Source organism: Centroberyx gerrardi, chromosome 4 (assembly GCF_048128805.1).
Source record: "Centroberyx gerrardi isolate f3 chromosome 4, fCenGer3.hap1.cur.20231027, whole genome shotgun sequence".
NCBI lineage: Eukaryota > Metazoa > Chordata > Actinopteri > Beryciformes > Berycidae > Centroberyx > Centroberyx gerrardi.
In genome coordinates this window covers 22461470-22484568 of record NC_136000.1, presented here as the reverse complement: position 1 = coordinate 22484568, position 23099 = coordinate 22461470, and the positions used below count along the sequence as shown (strand labels likewise).

The following is a 23099-nucleotide window of genomic DNA, read 5'->3' as shown; positions in this document are numbered from 1 at the left end:
TTTCTACTAGCTAGATGTTAGGTATCTGATATACTGAACGACTGTGCTGTTCATTGTTGTGCTGTTCACTGTGGAAGCGTAGCAGCAGTATTTATGTCGACTGTTTACATTTGTCCAATCTCAACATTTACCCAGAATACACCGGGGGACAGAGGAACAGCTGCGTCAAGCTAGCCATCGACAGCTAGAATAAGACGGAAAGTGAGATATTTTGCCTTCAAAATAAAAGCGTAAAATGTGTCACTAGTGCAGAAAAGGGGATATTGTACCTCCCACTATCCCTTTGTGTAAGTGCGAGAGGGTGTCAGGGCTTGAAATTGTACAAAAAGAAGAAACAAAGCTAGACTTAATGACATCACATGTTTCCTTGAATACAGCAACACAAACGGTCTCATGTGGAAATGTATTTGACCATCTATTTTCACCTATCAGATAAAAACAGATATGGAAATCATATGCAAAATGCGAGGAAGTATAATTTCCCCTTTGTCTGAAGCTTAGAATATAAAAATGTGACATCTGAAGATACAATTACTGCATAGTACACAAGTGCAATAAACCTACTCTAGCAAGATAGATGTTTACATTTACAGATAATTTACAGATATTTTTGTCTTGCCAACACTTGCCATGCTTGGTGTGTTTTTTGGATGCCTCCCCACTGTCCTCATTTATTGATGTAAGTGGAAAGTTTTTAGGTTTGCAGACTCAATAACAGTCTCCACTGAAGTCGACATCAGAGCCCTTAAGCACTTGCAACCGCCGTAATATCATGTCATATCGGATTGACATTGGGCCAATACGTGTTTGGGTGAACAGAACAACAAAACACACATATACAGTTTTATTCTATATGACTACAGATTAATCCTTGAATGCAGTCTTTAGTTTCACGTTGGTATGTCGTAATACTCAAAGACGTCGCGACCTTCGCCAATGAGGGTTTTATTTTGGAAAAACACGACCGGTAGTTGTGTTTTAATGTGGTGGGCTTGACTTTGATGTGAGGAGCATGGCGCAGGGACAGTGACGGGGAAGATTCAGCTAATCTGAAGGAATATTGCCACCGTGGATATTTTTTGAGATCATGCAGCAATCCTGAAATGAGAGTGTGAGATGCTATCACTTCCGAGAGAGCGGATAACTACCACTGCCCCATTGATGAATAACACCAGCACGGGTCTCAGGAATACCTGCTGCTGCATTCATAAACACTTCTTTAGGACTCACAACAACCCCTGAGCTTTGTTTTGGGGTCGCAAAACATCGCGTTTGCATTTTCAGACACGTGGGTTGACAATGGCTGAGAAAAGCACAAGGAATATAGAGCATTTCGTGGGAGTTGACAGGCTTCGAGAGGAACATGAAAAGGTAATTTAGTCAGTTTAAACCCGAATAGCGTGCTGGCTATTTAACTACACCGTCGAGCCGACGCCACTCGCCACGCTTTCACGCACGCGGTGGACCTGCAAGGATGTGTGCAAGACGAATGAGTCTACTACAGTACTTTTTACATTTTATGTCAACGGTTGTGCACTAATTATACTAGCTGTACAGCGCACTCGCACTGGTAAATCATTTGCAAGTTATGGCCATCCATTTTCGAGAAGCTTCCTTCCTTGTCGCCAGTCACATGTTCAAGTTCTTGTTTATGTCGACTGCCTGGAGGAAACCTCACTTCGTCTCCTCAGTACCGGATGCCAACTCGTATACTGCAAGTTTTATCTTGCTCCAAACTCACATACCTGTCGGGTGATAGTTCTGTAGACTTTGGAGGTGTATAAACAGGAATTGTACGAGTTATTTTACTGCATTGCTTAAGCAGCTAACGTTAGCTAGGTGAGTTGGTTAGCTAGTCAGTTGCTTCCACCAACGGTTCAGAAACTTTTTCATGTCACGCCCCCCTCACACACTGATGCATATTCGACCAGGGACCCCCAAATTATATAATATTGTCTTTGGGACATCTTAGAAGCTTTTGTTTTGATATGATTCAGTACCAAATGAACACTGCAGGTGTGGACACAGCAGTGGGGGGAGTGAAACCTATCAGGATAGTGTTTCTTCTGCCTTCTCTTGCTGTCTCATCCTCAAATGAATTAATACTGAAATTATATTCCACCTCATTTTGCTGGAGGACCCGTGGAACCCCCTCAAGGACCGCTGGGGGCCCTGGACCCCACTTTGGGAACCACTGGTTTAACAAAAGCATGTCAGAGGAGGGGTGTTACTGTTTCTGTCCCTCAGCACTTGACATGCAATCTGACAGCTGTGTTTGTTTTCACCCCCCACTTCCCTAATGTGCTTGGGTGTTTTGTCTTTCTGAGTGTGTGTGTATGGTAATCCTTTTAACTCAGCCAAAACAACAAATTTGTCAATTGTGCATTTGCATTACAATTTATGAAGTACCAGTCAAGTGAGATCACTAATCAGAGATTGTTTCTGAACTGGTATAATAGATACCTCACAAGTACCTGGGCAGTCTTCATTTCTTCAAAGTCAATAATTGCCTATTTCCCCACAACTTGTAATCACAGTCCTCCACATTTGTGCCTTTTTTTTACTGTGTACTGTGGTTTATTTTTATCAAATCCTCAGCACAAGACTGTAGGATTCAGAGATCATGAATGTGATTCATTTTTTAAATTATTTGTCCTAAAAACAGGTGGTGAAAGACTGTGAAGGTCGGATTCAACACTGGTGAGTCTTGTTAACAAAGCCTCGTCAACTGTAGTTGTAGTTGTGTCTTTATCCTTTAGTATTGGCTTGTATTTGAGTAATTTTTCGTTGATTGCTCTTCAGTTTCCTCCAAAGTTTTATATTGTCTGTGTTCTGAATGGAGATTCAAGAAAATACAAATGAATAACAGCAACATCTTGTGGCCATTTGGGCTACATCAGCTCTCCCCTGGCAAAGAAATGGCAACCTCTCCAATAACCCTAGCTATGGTTTACTTTCAGTTTTGTTTCACATTCCCAAATTAATGAAACCAAATGCTCACTAGGTTGGATAAAATGGCCCCAGAAGAGAGCAAGTGGCATCAAGTGAAAAAAAATATTTTTGGACAGTTGTTGACCTAACAAAAATGCAAATCCATGATTTTTCAGGAAGAAAGTATCAGGTGACTATGAAGCCCTGAATGACCGCCTCAAAACTCTCCCAGATCAACTTTCTTATGATATCACGGTAAGTGCCATATCTAGGTAGGGTGCCGCCCTTCTATGAAATACACAGGAGAGAAGAGTCTCCATGGCTACACACACACACACACACACACACACACACACACACACTGTAGCACAACATGGTTTGTTTTGATAGGTGTGAATGTGTGTTGGACTAGACAGAATTCCCCATAGCAAGGGGCAAATTTAGCCAAGTATAATGAGCTGGGCGGATATTCTCAGCATTGCAGAAGTGGTCCGAAACATGCAAGAGGTTCACTACTGTCAGTGAAATCTTTCTGTTCCTCTTCGCCCTCTCCACTTTGATGTCAACGTTCTGCCACCTGCTTCATTTCAATCTTTTCTCTGTCATTCCTTTGTTTTACCATCCACTGTGCTGCAACAGGTGCCGTTTGGCCCTTTGGCCTTCATGCCTGGGAAGCTGGTGCACACCAACGAGGTCACCGTGTTGCTCGGCGACAACTGGTTTGCCAAGTGCTCTGCCAAGCAGGCTCAGAAGATAGTCGATCACAGGATGAAATGTGAGTTTGTGTTGGAAACCATTTTTGCTTCACTGTAGCTCAACTGATGTAAAGCCGCTGTACGTGTCTTCCCTCCGTCTCAAAATGGGCAATATTGGATGTTGATGTTGTCGCTCAGCACTGCTGTTTCTCATCCAGCAGAGGGCGCTGCCGCCTCAGGTCTAGATTGTTTTTTCAAGCACCTGAAAAGAATCACTGATGTGAAAAACGGCTTGGAGGCTTGCCATCTTTCACCATAGAATACTGACAGAAACATTTTTTTGGGGGGTTTGATATCCATGCTGTGCACAGATAAGATGATACTTTTCAGACTTTTTGTCTTGTAGGCCTTGTCGAGGGATGTGTTACTTTAATGCTGCTCCTGATAAGTAAACTGAAGAACGAGGGTACTTTATTTCAGGGGTCAGCTGGGTCGGAAGGCTCATTTGCTCTACTTACTACTGCAAATGCATTCATATGTTAAAGGTCACCGTTGTCTCTGATTCTGTGGTAAATCCTGTGACAGCTTTCCCTACCTGTTCCTCTTATGGTCAGATTTAAGTCTCATCCCGTCTATACAGCATTTTTGTTTGGCTAAGTGCAAGAAATCTTTCAGTAAAAAGAGGTGTTTCACTGTTTCTGCAAACACAGGCAGTGTCTGGCCATATTTCCCCTGTGTTTTCCACACTGCTCATTCTGGGCCTGAAAATCTCATATCAAGTCAAATGGGCCTAAGTAACGATCTCTGATGTGAACATTATTAGAGTGTTTAGTGAAGCAGAAACGTGCTGCCACAGCCCGTCCCTCCCTCCCCCTCCCCCGCCTCCCCTCTGACCCTGCCCACCCCGCTATTACAGAGCTAAGTGCTGTAATACAAACATAGCTGGCTGAAATGTGTCAGACAGCGGCTGAGTTGTCAGGCCTTCCGTGTTTGACCTTTCCTCACTTCCAGTTGACGCACTGACTGGAGGGGCTCGCGATCGCCATGGAAACAAGAGCCCTCTGCTGCTATTAGTAAAAGGGCTTAATTGTTGTGAAGATTTAATGATCCGGAGTAGTATTCAGGGCAGAAGATATTACGAACTGTTTGTGTCATCATTTTTCATTTTTTTCCCCCAACATGCTCAGGATTTTAACTCTTGAGCGGCTGCTTGTCTTACTTTTTGATGCATATTTTTAAAAAATATTTCATTCACATCTCTCTCTTTTTCTAACGTACAGCCAATTTGTTCACATTGGGTTTTGTCAGTCTGTCCCGCTGCTCCCCTGAATGCAATTTTCTGATCATTATGCACCTGTTTTCTACAGATGTGAAGAGTGAACTTGATGATCTGCTCAAGACAATGAAAAACTTTGAAGCCAGAGTTGGGTTCACGAAGGATCTAGAAACCATGCCAGGCGTATGTTGCATTACTTTGAATGTCTTCTCTGAAATAAGATATTGCATATGACATAGGGACTATACACCAACTCACGTTTTGACTGTGCTTCCTCTTTAGAGTAAAGGAGACTACGTTGACATCAAAGAAGAGGTTGGAAACAATGAGGCCGTTGTCACCAAAGGTATTTTTAGTCAGACTTTCTACTGACCTCATTTGACTTGTACATGCTGTAGATTATGCAGTCAAAAACGCAACAAATAACTTTAACCCATTACTGCTCATATTAGCCAAACTTGGAGCATCATTTAGCCTAAACAGGCTTATGAATTTGTTTCTCATCTTGTCTGCTTTAACAGGAAAGCACAGAATAGCTCACAAACTCAAATCTAAGCCCAAGCTGGATGCCGTGTTGGACCTAGAAGATGAGGAAGGGGAGAATGAAGGAGAGGATGGCGATGGAGGGAGCAGAAAAGGCATACTGACAGAGGAGGAGCTGTGGGCCAGGTTGGACGAGCTCGAGAAACAGGAGGAGCAACAAGATGAGCAGGACAGGTACATAAACACACACACACGGACACGGGGTGTTTCTGTCACTTATTCACCCAGTGAAACAGTTTAATAGCGGCCTAAAACATTGCACGTTCTTCTGCTCTACTGAAAAATTGAAGTTGTCTCTTTGTCATGTTTCTCAGAATGTCTGACAACGCAGACACGAACGGAGAGGACACAACATCCTCTTCCTCCGAGGAGGAGAAGGAGGGAGATGCTGCTCATCCGGTGAACGGACTGAGTTCGAAGCCCAGCTGGAGCTCCGTGGCTCACAGTAAAGCGCCGCCTAACCGAGATAGGATAGAGGAGGAGGATGATGAGGAAGAGGAAGGCAACTGTTTGCCCACCATCTATTTCTCTCACACAGTCGAACCCAAGAAGGTGAGCGCGATCAATCTCTTGGAAAGTTCTGCAGAGTTGTTTTTGGCCGTGAAAGTCAAGAAAAGAATGCTTGGCCTTTCTCTCCTTCACTATTAGTTTCGCAGCCTGTTTCTGTTTTCGTGGCTTTCGCTCATTTCTCTCCTCCTTCCCTTGTCTCATCCATCCGTCTCTGTCTTTCTCTTCAGGTGAGGATAAACACAGGAAAAAACACCACACTGAAGTTCAGTGAAAGGAAAGAGCAGAAGGAACACTCAAAGAGGAAAAAGAAAAATGGGCACAATAACGGTCACTCTCATCACGAACTTCACAAAATCACAACACCAGCAGACATCTACAGGTAAAACAACAAACCCACTCTAAATGTGGTTTACAGATTATGTAGAATAAATGGCAAAATACTAGTTCACATATTTGATATTGATCCAAAGTAATTTGCCTTTCAAGTCCTTGGCGTTTGGTGTTGCTGTCGTTCAGGTATGAGGCGTGTTAGTTGACAGGTTCCTGTTTTCTGATTGGTCACGCCGGTCGGTTGCTGTTTCTGTCAGGTTGTTTGTGGACGTGAAGAACGGGGAGCCCATCCCCAGGAAGTCCATCCTGAAGTCGCGAAGCCGAGAGAACAGCGTGTGCAGCGACACCAGCGAGAGCAGCGCGGCGGACTTCGAAGAGCGGCGGATGATCGGACGCAGCTTCAGCCACGACGAGGCGACACACAGCGACACCAGCGACGGCATCACAGAGGAGGACAGTCCCACAGCGGTCCCGCTGCACCCCGCCAGCCGATTCGAGGTACACACACACACGATTGTCTTTTTAGTGTTAGTTTTGCTTCTCGCTTTCTCGCTGTCTCAAGTTTAGTCAAGTCAGGCTTATTTGTACAGCCCTTAACCACACTTGCAGTCTTAAAAGGCTTCACAACAGCCACATTATGAAAGAATAAATGAAAACGAAACCCCCCAACCTTAGACCCCTCGATGAGGCAGAACGCCCACGAAAACCTCAGGGGAAAAAAATGAAACCTGGACAGGCATCACAGAGAGTGCCCGTAAACAAAATTCACAGAATAAACGCAGTAAGAACGTTTGTGTGAACGTCCGGATCTGGTGTGGGGCATCAACGCCGACTCGGTCACCATCGTTGTTGTCATCAAGATCGTCATAGTAACGACACCTGTTGCAGGGATGTCAGCATGGACAACAACTACCACCGGAGACCAGGAGGAAGTTTTTCTTGCCGTTTCACTAATGACGCTACATTTTTCAGTTCAGGTCTGATTTATGTCAAAGCGATCAGTCACGGCAAGCCAAGTTAACATCACCTTTCCTTTCTTGTTTTTTTTTTTTCTTCTTCCCCCAGGCCTTTTCAGGCACGGTGGTGGAGAAGGACCCGATGCCTTCAGCTGTTCCCCATCTGACCATTGCTCCACCAGCTCTGCCAACGATACTGGAGAGGAAACAGGAGGAGGTGGCCCCGGACGTGGCCCCGCCCCAGCAGCCCCCCAAAAGGGTGTCAAAGTTCAAAGCCGCCAGGTTGCAGCAGAAATGACCATTATGAGCAAATCTCACTTTTTTTTTTTACGCCTTTTTTTTTCTATGACTGAGCTGGACAAACCATAAACTGTCTCTCTTCTCTCCTTTCTTTCATTCCTCCTTATTTCACTTGCAAACCCACGGCTGTAACCACACAGGGTTTCTATAGTTGCATATGACTGTTCTGTGAAAAACATTAGCAATGTTTAGAAAGTCAGCTCATTACTTTCTGGCTTAACATTACCACACCTTGTGTGCAACACTGCTCTCTTAGCAAGCTCCAAGCCTCCATAGCACTTCAGTTAAGAAATATGTTGAATGAATACGTTGTTTATTTTACTTATCTACTCCTGCAATATAATGGCACTAAACACTAGTCCACCTTGCCGTGCTGCTTGTTTTGTGGTGGTAGTTACTGTTCCGGTGTCTTACATGTATTGTGACAATTCCAGTGTTTGCCTGTCAACTGCTTTTCTGTTGACCCATGACAACGCCTGCTATGGTAAGACAATAGGCTTTGCCGCTTTTGGATTGATTGCCTTTTTTGTTTCTTTATCTAGTTTGGATTACTATACAGGATCAGGTGCTAACTGGCTGTCATTTTACCTTCTCTCCACCTGCTTATTGAATGTATGTCCCCCTCTGTGACCAGCTTTATGTTTAAAAAAACTAAGAGAAAAGAATATTGTTGCATATTGGAAGGAAAATAAATGATTTTGGCTAGAAGTCTTCTTTCTTTCTCCCTTTCTTCAAGGAAAATATTAAGTTGCCATAACCATCAGTGTTCTGCAGACAACTTGATATACTGTATATGTATATATTTTATTTTTAAAAAACGTTTTCCTCTGCTTGATAATTGGCACCCCCCACCCCATATCTCATAATGTTTCTGTGGAAGAAAATTTAACATTTGTATTAACAGCTTAACTGGGGTCACCTCAGGGAATGTAAGGCTTCATGATGTATGGTCACCTCACTGTAACCCTTGTGCCGTAACTTACTATGCCAGAGGTCTTGTTGTCAGAGTGGCTCCTGGATGTCTCCGAGATGTCTATGGAAGCTCTAACTTAAGACATAACGTGTTGCTTCTACTCTACTTTGGTGACCTGTTCTGATGTCAGCACATTCTGTACGTCCTTCAAGATACATAAAGGACTGGTTCAATCTCTTTCTCTTCGAAGAAGTGTACGTAGCCTCCTGCTGTGTGCATCTCTTCCTCTCATGAGACTCCTTTTAATAAATATATATTCAAGTAAGATGAACCTCTGACTCCAGAACATTTCTTCAACAAATTGAAGTTGTTGGCAGGATCCCAATACAGCAAACACGGGTAAGTATGAATTTTTATTCGTCTTGTCTGGGTAATGCTTGACAGGATCCAAAAGAACTAGCACTCGAGTGAACTTTTATGTTGGGGGTGGCCCTCTGTGTGAGCTGGTATCTAGGAAACTCAACATGGAGCTAGGGGGATGAGCTTCACCTAGGAAACTTAACAGAACTAGTTGGAAAAGCTAAACCTAGGAACTCAGTGGGCTAGAATGCAGCAGCTTTATCTTATTTGATATCGGTCCATCATCGGATGGAAGAGCTTTGACCAGAAAATCATTTCTTCAACAGTTTCATTGCCTAAAGACTAAGCCACAGAAAATGGACATCGGTTATTGACTACCTTAGGAATCTTGTACTTTATTGTTTAGATGTATAATTTTTGTAGGTATATGTATAGGTAGATGTGTGTGTGTTCTACTTCTGTACGGTGTCATTTCATCTATATGTGTATGTATGTCAAGTGAAGCCCAATCTCAAGGTGATTTTGTTTTGTAATGTTAATTGCCTGTTACTGTGTGTTAATGGCAATAAAGTTAAGAAAAAAAAAAAAAAAAAAAAACTAAGCCACATAATTAAAAATACACTGTTGAATTTAAAACATACATGGTCATTAATGGGGAACATTCAACAGTTTTTTCGTTTTTTTTGCAATTTCTCAAAAGTTTTTCTTTTTTTTCTGTTGCCATTGACAGTTTTGGAAGGATCAGTTCCAATCAGTTTTGTTCTGCTTTCATAGTGAAAGTTGAAAAGACCATCACGACTGTATTGCTTTGTTCTGGACATGATTTTGATTTTGGGCAGTGAAACTCATACACCACTGTACTTCATCTCTCCAAAGCAGCTTTAATTAAAGCTGCAGCTTGTGAGTTGAAAGGCTATCACTCCCCTTTTTGTTAAATGGTGGGAGTGCAGGCCTCTGATAAGGAGCTTTTAAACTGGTCCTGAGGTGACTCTCTCCCCATTCCCTCTCCCCTCATCAGGATTATTTCTCCAATATGAAAATCCAGGTAGCATGAGACAGATTAGCCAATGCTTAACATGGTAGCGTTGCGTTGGTGAGACACAGATCAATGGACTTAAGTGGGCTAAGCTGTGAAGGTATATGCTGGAACATAGGCAAAACTTACATTTCAAAGAAAATCTAGAATACAAACTGTGTAATGGGCTGGAACACAAACGAGATCTACATTTCAGGGATTAAGAGGGATTTTAAGAGTTGTGTGATGAAGGATTCAAGCAGGTATTGTTGTCCAGACAGGTGCTTGGGCCTGAGAGAGAGAGAGAGAGAGAGAGAGAGAGAGAGAGAGAGAGAGAGAGAGAGAAACAGAGAGAGAGCAAGAGAGAGAGAGAGAGAAACAGAGAGAGAGCAAGAGAGAGAGAGAGAGTTGGTCTTAGCTCCAAATGTCAGACTAATGGATTAAACAGCACCCTGTATACCTGCTTAACTGCTATGTTAACCTATGATATTACAGATTCAGCTACATACATACATCAAAGTGTTGTGCCCATGCATCATATGCACTCCTGGCCTATATGGGGAAAATGTATTGCACTGGCTGTTCTTCCTCACTTATTTCCCTAATGAACTTTAGTAGGAAATCAGTGGGGAGAAACAAGTGCTCAAGTGATCCATGGCCGTCTCCGAGCTCTGCAGCATCACAACACTTTGATACCCGAGACCGTTGTTTACTCCAAGTCACTTAGCCAACCGAGTGCTTCGTATTCCATCAAAGTAATTCAGAGTTGGATGGAGTCTGCTGCTGAATTTTCATGGAGATTGCATTGTGATTCAGAGCGGCTGTCAGGACCACATGAAAAGAAGACATCCAGAGTCTGGTGAAGTTTATGGGAGCAGACTTCTCTCAGTTATATATTAAGAATTGTTGACATTTTTAAGTTATATATATTGGACATTTTTTTCTTTACAAAAAAACAACTTTATTGAATATAACCCTAATCTGTCCAAAGACTTGTGGCCTTCTTAATGTATAAAAAAATGTGGTGTCTGAAACATAAAATGAAGGCCTAACTGCTTAAACTTTCACCTCAAAATCAGGGAGTCAGTTCACATCCAACATAATAAGAGCACAGAGTAAAGCATAAAAATGTGAGTGACTGTCCAAATGTTTTCAATGTAAACCAATGCAGCCCACACCACACCACCAAACCCCAGGACCCATCACCGAGTGCAGGCTGTATATCGTTTGCTTTATTTTGACCATGCCTTGTAGATGTTTAGACTTCTGATTATGTCTTAGAATTTGTGAGTGGATGTGCTCAGAGCGCATGCTGGACTTATTTGGAGTTAGATAGCTCTCCCTCATTTTCAGGGAGGATAATCCACAGTGAAGGTCAGTAGGATGACAGAAGTGTGATAGATGTTACAAGCATCCAATTAAGCTTTCTTAAAAGAAGCCTCTGAGCCACTTACCGACTCCTGAAAATGCTGAATCACAGAGGTAGCCACCCTCACTTCCCTTATGTGCCCTAAAACAGTTGCAGAGATTGCAACTGCTGCATTATTCAATACACGGGGTCAGCGTGGGTAAAATCCTCATTAGGAATACTTTGAGAAAGATCCCCACGGCCACCATGCCACCTCAGTTTGTTAACATTTTCCATGGGGGTTAAGGAGAAAGCTTTACATAGAGAATATGTTTTCTGTGCAAGTCCCAAACAATGAACCATCCATACAAATGAGAAATATTCAAGCATACATGAATCCAGTGGCCAATACTATTAATATTATTATTATTGTTATTATGGTATTCTATAAAATTACGAAAGTATGGCTAAGTAAGACTCATCACAAAATAATTAGATAAATAAATAACATTTTTTGCTCAAGATTCATATGAAGAGAGAATACGTTTTTCAGACCCTATCATACTATAAACAGAAGTTTTCAAATAATATAGAATTGCTGCTTTGCAGGTAATCACCTCACCAAATTTGGCATACTGTGCATAAGAAGGAGTGATGGGATCTACATCTTGGAGACGCCAATGCGCATTTTACGCACGGTGCCAGTCTATTACACTTACACACCACCAGTGGCCAGATGAGGGAGACATACGGCTTCGGGACATGTCGAAGTATCCCGAGTAATTTTAGAAGATTTCATTACCTCTTTCTTGAACTGGAATTACTACAGGAAGGCACGCCGCTGCCTGCGTCTGACGAATGCGTCTAGAGCTTCGGTGGAAACGGCAACGCGAGGGGAATCTGGGTCCGACCGCTGAGCGTTTATGATAAAGCGGAGCGTTTATGATAAAGCGTATGAAGCATACAGCCAGACAGACAGTCAGTCAGTCATCCAGTCCAACATCACTCTCCGCTGAACTCCAACTGTCACTTCGTGCCCGCTGCGTCTCGGAGTGCCCAGGTAAGAAAATCACTTATTAAGATTTACTTCAGCTATTTGTGGAAGTGAGTGAGTATAAGTTTCAGATGAGCCGGATTCTGACAGGCATGCATTTCCCAAAGCTGCCTCTGCTGGCTTTTTTTTTTTTACTGAAAAGTAAGTAATGGCGAGGGGTAAAGGTGACTATGGAATTCACTTCGATACGTTACAGCAAAAATAAAAACCAGAGTCTCTCGGCAGAATAGAGACAACAGCCAGTGTGTGCCTACCGGGCGCTTTTTTGTAGGTTTTGTGTAAAGTAGAAATGTTTTGTAATGAACATCTTCAATTATGCTTTATTTCTCCTTTCCATTATATCATATTATGTTCCTTTTTCATCATTTCCTGTTTACTCCTCACAATTTAGATGCTTAAAATCGTTTTATGAGAAAATACAACATATCTGATGCACCATATTCTTACTGTGAAATATGGACTAATTAAGTTGGGTGGTTGTGGCTGAGAATCATGATGTAATGTGTCTGTGTGACTATATTTGAATGTACAGCTCTGCCTCACTCTGATTTAACAAAATGATAGATATCTTATTTGGATGTGCAGAAGTATGCATCCACAGGTTTTGTAAGTTTCAGTTATTAACACTGCTTATGGGTGTTTCTGACTGTTGCATTGCCCATTCTTTGGCTAGAGCAACCTTTTTTTTACTGTCACCTGTACAGAGTGGCATAGCTGGTTGCAAAACCGCCCTCACCCTCTGCCCCCCTTCCTCCTGTTTCCAAATGCTCTCCTTTGAAGCGATGATGCCCCATCTGTCATATGTGAGCAAAGAGAGACCATGCTCTGCTCTTCTCAATTACTGAATTCTCCTCTTGCCAGCTCCGGTGGGACAGGAGGAGGAGCAGGTGGGTGGCAGTCAGTACGATCAATCAACATGAAATATTCAGCTTTGAATATACACATCATTTACTACTACCGCTGCTGGCCTTGTTAGAAGCCCCCAATAAGCACGAGTTGGGCATTTGTTCGATGCGCTTTGCAACTGAGAGCATGTTTAAGGTGTGACACCGTTTCTGGTGAAAAACTCTGCCTCTGCACAGGTGACAGCGTCTCTTTTGATGCAAATTGGAAACTGGAGAATTTGAAATTATCACAGCCATAATTGAGAGGGAATTTAAGTGAGGGAGGGTGAGTGAATGAAACTGTATTAAATGTAGCGCCACAGCCATTTTCTCATTATGCTGCAGTAAAATCATACGGCTTACATGACAAAGCTCTGCTTGGCAACTTTCTCCCCTGATAGAGGCACTTGTTTGAACATGAAGCACATGATTTGAATATCTGTAATCCATGCTCAAATCAACAGGCCAGATGAACTTTTTGGCACCCTCCTGCCACCACATTGAGTAGGATTTTCTCCCCCCAAAAATGTCTAAGCTATTTAGATAGGCTTAAAATCACTTTGAAAGAGAGTGAGGCAAAAGTTATTTGAGTTGCCTTTCCCCGTGGACTGCAGAAACCCTGCAACTTTTAAATCTTATCAGAGAGAATCTGAACCTTTCCAATCATTCAAACTCTTCAGGAAACTTTTAATCTCATAACTGTCTGCCTCGTGATCATAATATCTCTGTGATGTTGCCTCATGAAATTTGCCGGAGTACCATGGCCCTAAGTGTTTGAGCTATGAGGCAATACAGTGAAAAGCATAGCCCCCTCATATGAGAACACAACAGTGAATAATTAATAACCTTGCTCCCAATTCCAGGAAAACAATAGCATATTGTAGGAACACTGCACTAATTTAACTAGAGGAAGAAAAAAAAAATGCTCGACAGCTTCGACAAAATGTGGAATGTATCGCCATTGTTGTGAAGTATGTCTAGTGAGTGTCGGTCTAGTTATTCCGGTCATTGTCGCTTTGCGTGCTTTTCATAGTGATGCTGCTGCGTCCTATATGGTGTTGCATGCTGTATAATTTTGTAGTGTAATGTTGTTTGCCTTTGAGATTAATCAGAAGCCATTAAATAACCCACTCTCACCTGCTGGCAGTGTGTGAGGTGGAAGTGCACATGCAGGAAGCTATTTTCCACAGGCCTCCTCTCTTGGCTGTCAGCTCCGATTAAGGGGGAAGGTGTCATATCTGTAACACAGCTGAGTGCAGATGGCAGAGTGGAGGGGATGGCTCACCGATTTAAACAATGATTAATGAACAGAGATGGAAAACAAATTACATTGGACTATTGGAGGCAGGGAATTGTTTTTATGAAAATGTTAATTGTGTCTGCCAGGCTGATACCAAGAGGGGGGATGGGTGTGGTGAGGGCAAGGCAGCAAGGCAACCAAGGGGCTACTGATAGGAAGTCTACTACTCCCCCAGCGCAGATTATCAGTGCGTCTCAGCATGCGATGTTTAATACCATACCTTGGCTTTAAGACCTCTAATGTGTCATAACTTTCAAGGTTTGGCTTTTTACGATGAACCCCATGAAGAATTGTCGCCCACCACCGCACGAATTAGCGTTATCTCTAATAATAAGTGGTTGTAAGTGACGAGAGAAGGCGCCCTGTTCTAGTTGTAATTATTGCAGGCGGGTGCAGCTGCACTACTTAGGGAGATGATGATAATTATTTTGCTTTTTTTTTTTTTTTCATTGCGGGTTGATTATTTAAGAGCATCATACACTCATCAGAGTAATCAGGAGAGAGTGATTAGTGAAAATCCACGAGGCTAACAGCTGCCACATTAAACACTTGCCTCTGTTGCCAACACACAGAGGCAGAGCTCTTCCACAGGACAGAGACGAAAGCACTTCACCTTCAACTCCAGGCCCACATGTGTTTGTTAGAAAGTCAAGGCTAAGGGCACACAGAGAATTTGGGTAAACAGAGCTCCCCGTGAAAAGGCGTGTTGTTGCGCACCAAGGTCAATCTTCAATGCTTCGATTCACGGTGCGGCCGCGCGCCGAGGGGGAGTACAAAGTTTGATATGGAATTTTGGAAGTATGGGAAATAAAGATAGCTGCAGCGCGGCGTCCTTGCCCTCCTCTTGAACAGGCTCCTATTGTAGTGAAGTAAGACTGGATGGAAACTTTGGAGCGCTCCCTTGAACGGGGCTCGTCTGAAACGCCATGTGATCTGATGCCCAATCTGACACACAATCCGAAAGCGATTTCAATTAGAGATGTGTGCCACGGCCATGTCCGGTGCTCACGCTGCGTTGCTTGCCACTGTGTAAGGCCTGGTAAACTAAAGGCTAATTCTCTTAGCCCAGATGTTGCCTGAGCACAATCCTGGGATCCCACTGGGTTGATGAGCTCAATCAGTGAAATGATGAAAAGATGATTTTGTCCCTGTAATTACAGTGTGTAAACTACTTAGCTAGGATTGCAAAGGAAGTCATTTTCTAATTACGCTGGTACCCCGTTGTCTAATGGTGGATGTTTTGTTGTTTTAGAGAGCGAGGGAAAGAGAGGGATCGAGAGAAAGAATGTGTGTGTGTGTGTGTGAAAGAGAGAGAGAGAGAGAGAGAGAGAAAGAGAGAGAGAGAGGGGTGAGAGAGAGAGGAACTTCATGAGGGGTCTGTGCTGTGCTGCTGTGGCTGGAAAAAAAAAAGACCATCACAAGGGCAAGATGGCTGCCAAATGAGAGTTCATTGAATTATCAGCCCAGTTAATGTGCCTTGGATTATGCTCTTTGTTTGTCAGTTTTTTTCTCCTGTAGATGCCATAGCTTAATGAGATACTGTAAGTGGCATTACCAAACTCCTGCTGTGATTTTGTGATGACTCGTTTAATGACTTTTGTTTTAGTGCCTCCGAGTGCTTTAGGAACTGAAAGTAGACACATTCATTTTTTCTTCCATTTTTGCCATCACCCTTATGCTATGCAGTTACGCAAATATTTGAGAATGAGATAGAAGTGTAATGTAAAAAACAGAATGATATAAGCCCAATCACAAGTACTGTTAAGTTAAATGATGTACTGTATGTGAGAGCCGCACTGGCAGTTTTATGATCGTTTATGCAGCTGATGCTTTCTTCGCACTGGTGGAAATTGTACTTTCAGAGAAAGCAAAACATGTCAATATGTTCCGGACTGAAGAGGCTCCGTTCTTTGAGATCCGTGTGAGCTCTATTGGAGATGGCTGCTGTCCTGCAGGGCCCAACCATCTGATGCAGCCTACACCATGTGGATAGGCTTCTCTTGCGCAAGGCATCCCCTACGCACCCCACACTGTTAACACATCCCATCGTGCGCCAGAGCTTTGTTTGTGTCCAGAAAGAACAGGTGGTCTGTGCAAACAAGAGCAACTGTTTACACATTAGTGATTTAAAATACATTCTATATGCATGTGCGCGCGCGTGTGTGTGTGTGTGTGTGTGTGAGAGAGAGAGAGAGAGAATGTGTTTGAGAGTGTGTGTGTCTCTGCATGTGCATGAGGGAGAGTTCAACAGACTGTTTATATTTCCTTGGTCTGCTTTGTGTGTGAGCTCTATTGAAAGCCTCAGAGGAATCTCATAAATGCAGTGCATGTATGACACGCACACACACACACACACACGCACACACTAATATGAGATTGTAACACTGCCTGCTTCCTTCAGCTCATTGTTTCACATTTTACTTCATGTGAAACCATGTTGTCTTCTCTGCCCCCTGCACTACAGTGTAGTATGCCATTTGTGAGCAGTTTCAAAGACTTTCTTTAGTGAACCGGAAGTAATGACAAGTGTGGGAGAGTTTTTCTACCAAGTCATACGGGTACCCACACACACACACACACACACACACATTAAGAAAGCCTTGTGTTTTGAGTCAGACTCGCAATCGCTGCACTGTAGCTTCTGTGTGGCCAGAGGAACTTCTCTTCAAGGCTGCTAATCTGCATTACTGAATGAAACAAACAAAATCAATGGAAAAGACTCATTTTCACTCAACAAATGAAATAGCTGACTCCCAAATTACGGCACGTCACTACCGCACCACATGCACGCCAGATTTATTTTTACAAGGAACAAGCCAGATTTGATAGTTGTAAAAAGAGTGGCATAGATTTACTGCATCCACAACAAATGTGTATGTATTCCTTTATGAGTTCTTTAGCTATTACTCACAAGGAGCTAGTTTGTCAGTGCTGTGTGTGCTCTTTCTGTGCTCTGTACTTCTCCAGTAATGAATGGTGCTGGTTAGACTATTCTGTCTCCGTCAGGCTTTTGGGGGGCCTACAGAGAAGCTCCTATAGGGTTTCATTAATCCGGCTGTCAGAAAGTATATGGGTGTTATCTTTTGTCTGGGTCATGGTGGGCAGCTGTGTTACCACTGCCCTCTGCCTTGTAGAAGCGCTTCATCCCTTGACAGGCCACTCCACAGGCTGGTTGGCTGGCTGGCTGGGTTGGTGGGTGGGTGCGTGGGTGAAGTGAGGCACAAGGGCATAGTGCATGGCACAGGGGTTGCACTGACTGGGCATAAGCCTACTCTTTAATAATGAATAAAACAGTTGTTATCTATATACTGGGAATTCATGGAATTCCAAGAATTTGAAAGCTGTGATCTCTTGTAAAGTGCAATTGTGAAGAAGACAGAGCCATGTGACAAAGAATTTGGGATATGTAGCATCAGACTGTATCATCAGATATGTGTAGCATCAGACTGTATCATCAGATATGTGTAGCATCAGACTGTATCATCAGATATGTGTATCATCAGACTATCATCAGATATGTATATCATCAGACTGCATCATCAGATATGCATATCATCAGACTGTATCATTAGATATACATATTATCAGACTGCTTACTAATTGACAAATTGTAAATTATTCCCCTCCACAGACTTGCAGATAAAGTCTTATTTACTTAGTATATGTTGCATTAGAAGGGCACTGCAGCTATTGGCTGCAGGCTTAGAATGCTGTTTGTTGTGCGTTAGAAGTATTTGTCGGCTCAGCAAGCAAAGGTATTATTTACCCAGTTCTGCTGTTAAAAAGAAATATGTCATTCTGCTAGGAACAGAATGTCACTTTAGTATGGATTTACAATATCGGTCATCCATCCTAATTGTCAATATGCAGTAACTACCAAGCAGAAAAAATTGTGCCTCCACTGGCTTGAAGATTATATTTTATAGAAATCCTTAGCCTCACAATTGTAAAAAAAAAAAGAAGTGTAACCAGGTTTGATATTGTCACATCTAAAGTCATCTATCATGCACAGCTCCCATGGCTGGTTTAAAATGTTTATGTGTCACATTTCCTTCCTTTATTGCCTGTGCTAAATCACACCTGCTCCTTGTTCATCTACGCGTGGCCACACCTAAGAGGAGCTCCTGTGACACGATGCTTAATAACAATCAAGCTCTCTCTCAATCTCTCCCAAAAGAGCCTAATCCACTCTGACAGACTTGCATGCCGCTCTCATCTCCACCAATTCCAACAGATTTCAGTACGCACGCCGATGTCCACATGGACCCGCACCCATCCATCCACAACACACAGACACACACAGACACACACACATATGACGGCTTTATGCCTCATTGCTATGCTTAGGTAATCAGAGGAATACCACTTTAGCAAATACGAAGTGGATCTACTGTATGGCAGTATCATTCTCTCACTTTCTTGCTGTCAGATATGATTAGGTCGGTTGCACAGCTTTACATTGATTTCTGATCTGCAGACAGCTCAGAGCAGATAGGCTGCTCACACCAGCCTTCGCTGCAGGCACGCCAGCTCTTTATCTGTGTGGTTTTGTGTACATCATTTTCATGACTGACTGAGGTTGCAATCCAGGATGATGTAAGCCTGTGTTAATTCTGTGTGGACAGTGCAGGCTTTGTTCTGTGCCCTTTGGTTCTGCAGTAGAGCTGTGCAGGGCTCGCTTATGTGACCTCTACCATTGTAGCACGATGTGAATTTGAGGCTTTGTTTGCTGCTACAGTGGAGCTGAAAAGGGAGTTGGGAAGGGGAGATATAAAGCATATTTTAGCTTTCCATTTGGATATTCTTCCTTTAACTTTACTTTGCATTTTTGCATCATTAAGTTGTTTATTTTTCTTAGTACTCCTGTGACATAATTATCCCTGGTAAAGGTTTTATTCAAATATGCCATAGACCTGCCGAAAAAGCTTAACTCTTTTACTTTAATCTTTTTTTTTTTTTAAGCGTTTCACAGATGTGTAAAATGCAAGAGGAAGGGCAAGTGGAAGCAGACAGTCTTTGATGTTTATGCTGCCTTAGTATTGTGTGTCAGTACAGAATGAGATCAAGACAAAGATTTTCACTTTACCCTTTAGTAAAGATGAGATATTTGTAGAGGAAGCCTTTGAGGTTAGACTTAATCAGCATTTTCACAGTCTCCAACAATAATCTAAAACCACAGGTATACTTAACACAGGATGAGGAGACTCAGAACTTGCTTTGCTCTGTTTCCTGACCTATTTGAGCTGCATCACTGGCATACAGCAGTTTACAGATTTTATTTACTGAATATAATGCCGCTGACAATTTACTCACCCATTCTTATGATTTCAAAGTTGGAAGTAAATGTATTAGAATGCTTTTTTTTTTGCAGAATTTGAAAGTACTTAATGGCTGTTCCCTTTATTTTCTTGTTAGGTCTGAGCTCCAACAGATGCCTGCAGAGACACTCAGCTGAGCAGCATGAATCCAAATCCTGTTTCAATTGAATAGGTGTAAATAATCAACACACAGTTCACTGCTAACCTTCTGACTGTCCCAGATAGCCATCTCTGACCACCATACTGTAACATCAACCAATCCCTGAAAGGAGAGCCTCATTACCCCAGCCACCCACCCAATTAGGAGCCAGATGGCGCTTCTAGCCAATCAAATCATGGACGCAAGGATTCTTAGCAGTATGAATGGGAGAGTGGAGCTTTCCCAGTTCTTGAGGGTCCCCGGCCAGAACATCGCCTCCCAGGTGAACTCCACCCAGGAAGACAACCGCAAGAACCGGAAGTACCCCTGCCCCTTGTGCGGAAAGCGTTTCCGCTTCAACAGCATCCTTTCTCTCCACATGCGCACGCACACAGGCGAGAAGCCCTTCAAGTGCCCTTACTGTGACCACAGGGCTGCGCAGAAGGGCAATCTGAAGATACACCTCCGCACTCACAAGCAAGGCATTCTGGGCAAAGGCCGCGGGCGAATCAGAGAGGAGAACAGGTTGCTTCACGAGCTCGAGGAGAGGGCAATACTGAGGGACAGGCACATGAGAGCCGGCCACGTCGGCCGTCAGCAAACATCTAATATAACCCAACTTCAAAAGCTCCAGCTGCCACAGACTGCCCCAACACAACCTCAGTTCTCCCTAACCTCCTCTGGCGCCGTGGAGAGCCTGTCACACACATCCACATCTCCTCAGGTGACCACCATCCAAGATGAGCCCATCCAGCCGCAGCCCACCGGTTTCCGCTGCTCATTCTGTAAGGGCAAGTTCAGGAAGCAGCAGGAGCTCGAACGCCACATCAGGATTCTGCATAAACCCTATAAATGCACCTTGTGCGAGTTCGCCGCCGCGCACGAGGAGGAGCTCATCGGCCACGTGGAGACGGCCCATATAACCGCCGATTCAGGGGCAGGACAGAAGCCCGCCACGGGGGCCAGCGACAAGGGGAAGCCCGTCGGTGAATTCCCCTGTGAGGTATGCGGCCAGACCTTCAGCCAGGCCTGGTTCCTCAAGGGCCACATGAGGAAACACAAGGACTCCTTCGAACACTGCTGTCAAATCTGTGGCCGTCGTTTCAAAGAACCCTGGTTTCTCAAGAACCACATGAAGGTCCACCTCAATAAGCTGGCAGCTAAGAGTAAACTCCCCGCTGAGCACGAAGCATCTGTTAACATGAGAAGCCTAACGCAAGACCCTCAGACCAATCTCTACTCCCAGTACATTTCCAGCATACACAACCGGTTCCTCACAGCTGAGAGAGCCGGCCAAACAGACTATAACCAGATTCTGGCCACAGCAGGCGTTGAGATGAAGGTCAGGGAGATGTTAGGGAGGATGATTTCCTCCGGCCCTGGCCCTTTGACTGATGGAGAGAGCTCTTCTCTGCTGGGGTTGAATCATCTCCACCCTCCACTGAGCTCAAACAGTATGGAGTATCTGCAGAAAGCAATCGCTGACAGAGACACGCTCAACAGCGGCGGCTACCCAGGCTGGCAGATCATGGCACCGGCACTGGCTGTGGAACAACAAATGTTTAATCCTAAAGAGCAGCAGCAGCAGTGTTCCTACCTGGCAGAGAGATGTGTCCCAGTAGATGATGAGAAAGTGCGTCTTGGTGACCCAGACATTAAAGCCATCAGCAGGCCCGGCAGCCCAGGCGGTCTGAGTCATCATGGGCCAACAGAGATCATCACAGAGACGGGATCGTCCCAGGACAGCCGGCCACAATCCTCTTCCCCAGCTACAGGTAATTCAGTCACTATCTCATCAAAACAAATTTTCTGAAGGCTATTTTAGATGTTTGTTGATTGGTAAACCTTTAAATTACAGGCCATTAATTACGCAGCAATGGTTGGAAATAACTAAGTAATATCCAAGTAAAATAGATGTTATTGTATTAAATAAGTAGAACTGCTGCACACTTTTGAAAACTTAGAAAGGTGCTGGAGGCAAAAAATGAACTAGTTCAAAAAGGAAGAAACACACTGTCCCCATTGATTTATCCTCCACAGAGGAGAGGGACTTTCATTACAGAAAGTGACGACACCTGTGCAGAAACAATCAATGTTTTTTCATTAGGTTTCCACTTGCTTATAATGTAGAATACATACAATCATATATTATATATTTTAGAAAAGACATATCAATACTATGTACAATATTCACATAGGTAATCAAATGTACTCCATAATAACTCTACACAAATAACAGAAAACAACAGAAAGCCCATAACAGGCGTAGCCTGCTGCTTGGCACCTTTTTTTTTTTTTTTTTACTTTTATATTACTCAGTACCAGTCACTCTAATGCTATAAAGAGTTATTACATCTATTTTACTTGGAAATTAGTTATTTCCAGCCATTACTGCATAATTAATGGCCTGTAATTTAAAGGGTTACCAATCAAGCAACAAAAACCTGAGAGTTACTGCTTGATTCTTTTATTTTCTTTATTTTTCTTTTCAGTTTTACATGTTTCTAGTCTGAGAATCCATGTGGTTCTGGCTAAACCGACAGAGTGTAACAAAGAGACTTATCTCTAGGGCATGCCATAAACAAATAAGCTTAAAATATCACAAGTTGTCTGCATGTAGATACAACAAAGGACCAAATTAAAGCACCTCATAATCCTTGATATATGTTTTGGCAAAACAGAATAGTTGAGGGAGAACTCTGGCTTCATCTTTTCCACTTAGTGTAGGTGGACATGAAGCACGCGGTCAGCAGCACTCCAGGGTAACACCGCCACAAATATTACTGCCATCTACAAGGACTCTCTCTTCCTTTTAAATATAATGGCATCATGTTGAATTGTAGGGATAATTAGTACCCTCTATTTTATATCCGTCACATCCCCACCCCTTGCCTACGGGGGCACAAGATGTTAATGCATGCCATCTGGTGTTTTTAATGATTTGATATATACCACCCAGTGATTTTTATGATTTGATCTACCACCTGGTATTTTTATTGATAGTCTTCTGTTCCACCTGGTGATTTGGATGATTCGGCTCCCTGGGTAAATGCCTTTCTTGTCATGGCATCCTGCTAACATGTTATCATGAGTCTAAATTGCTGCTATAACAGTGCTGTTAAGAGGAAAAAAAAACATCCAAACTTTATTCTATTTCTTCTTAGCTCATGACTATCATTATTTTTTTTCTACCGGGGTTCTACATAACAGCGCTGCTGTTATGTATC

General features: G+C 43.1%; 1 protein-coding gene and 1 pseudogene across 1 annotated transcript; both read left to right on the top strand.

Moving 5' to 3' along the window:
- Window positions 1-1005: 1005 nt before the first annotated feature.
- On the top strand, window positions 1006-8249 carry uri1 (URI1 prefoldin like chaperone). Its single transcript, XM_071900330.2, has 11 exons — window positions 1006-1371; window positions 2666-2700; window positions 3108-3186; window positions 3571-3706; window positions 4994-5085; window positions 5185-5248; window positions 5424-5619; window positions 5760-5997; window positions 6183-6334; window positions 6543-6783; window positions 7351-8249. The coding sequence occupies exons 1-11, from the start codon at window positions 1300-1302 to the stop codon at window positions 7537-7539; spliced, it is 1494 nt and encodes a 497-aa protein (XP_071756431.1). The 5' UTR covers window positions 1006-1299; the 3' UTR covers window positions 7540-8249.
- Window positions 8250-16297: 8048 nt separating this feature from the next.
- Window positions 16298-21494, top strand: LOC139912500 (zinc finger protein 536 pseudogene; annotated as a pseudogene).
- Window positions 21495-23099: the final 1605 nt, after the last annotated feature.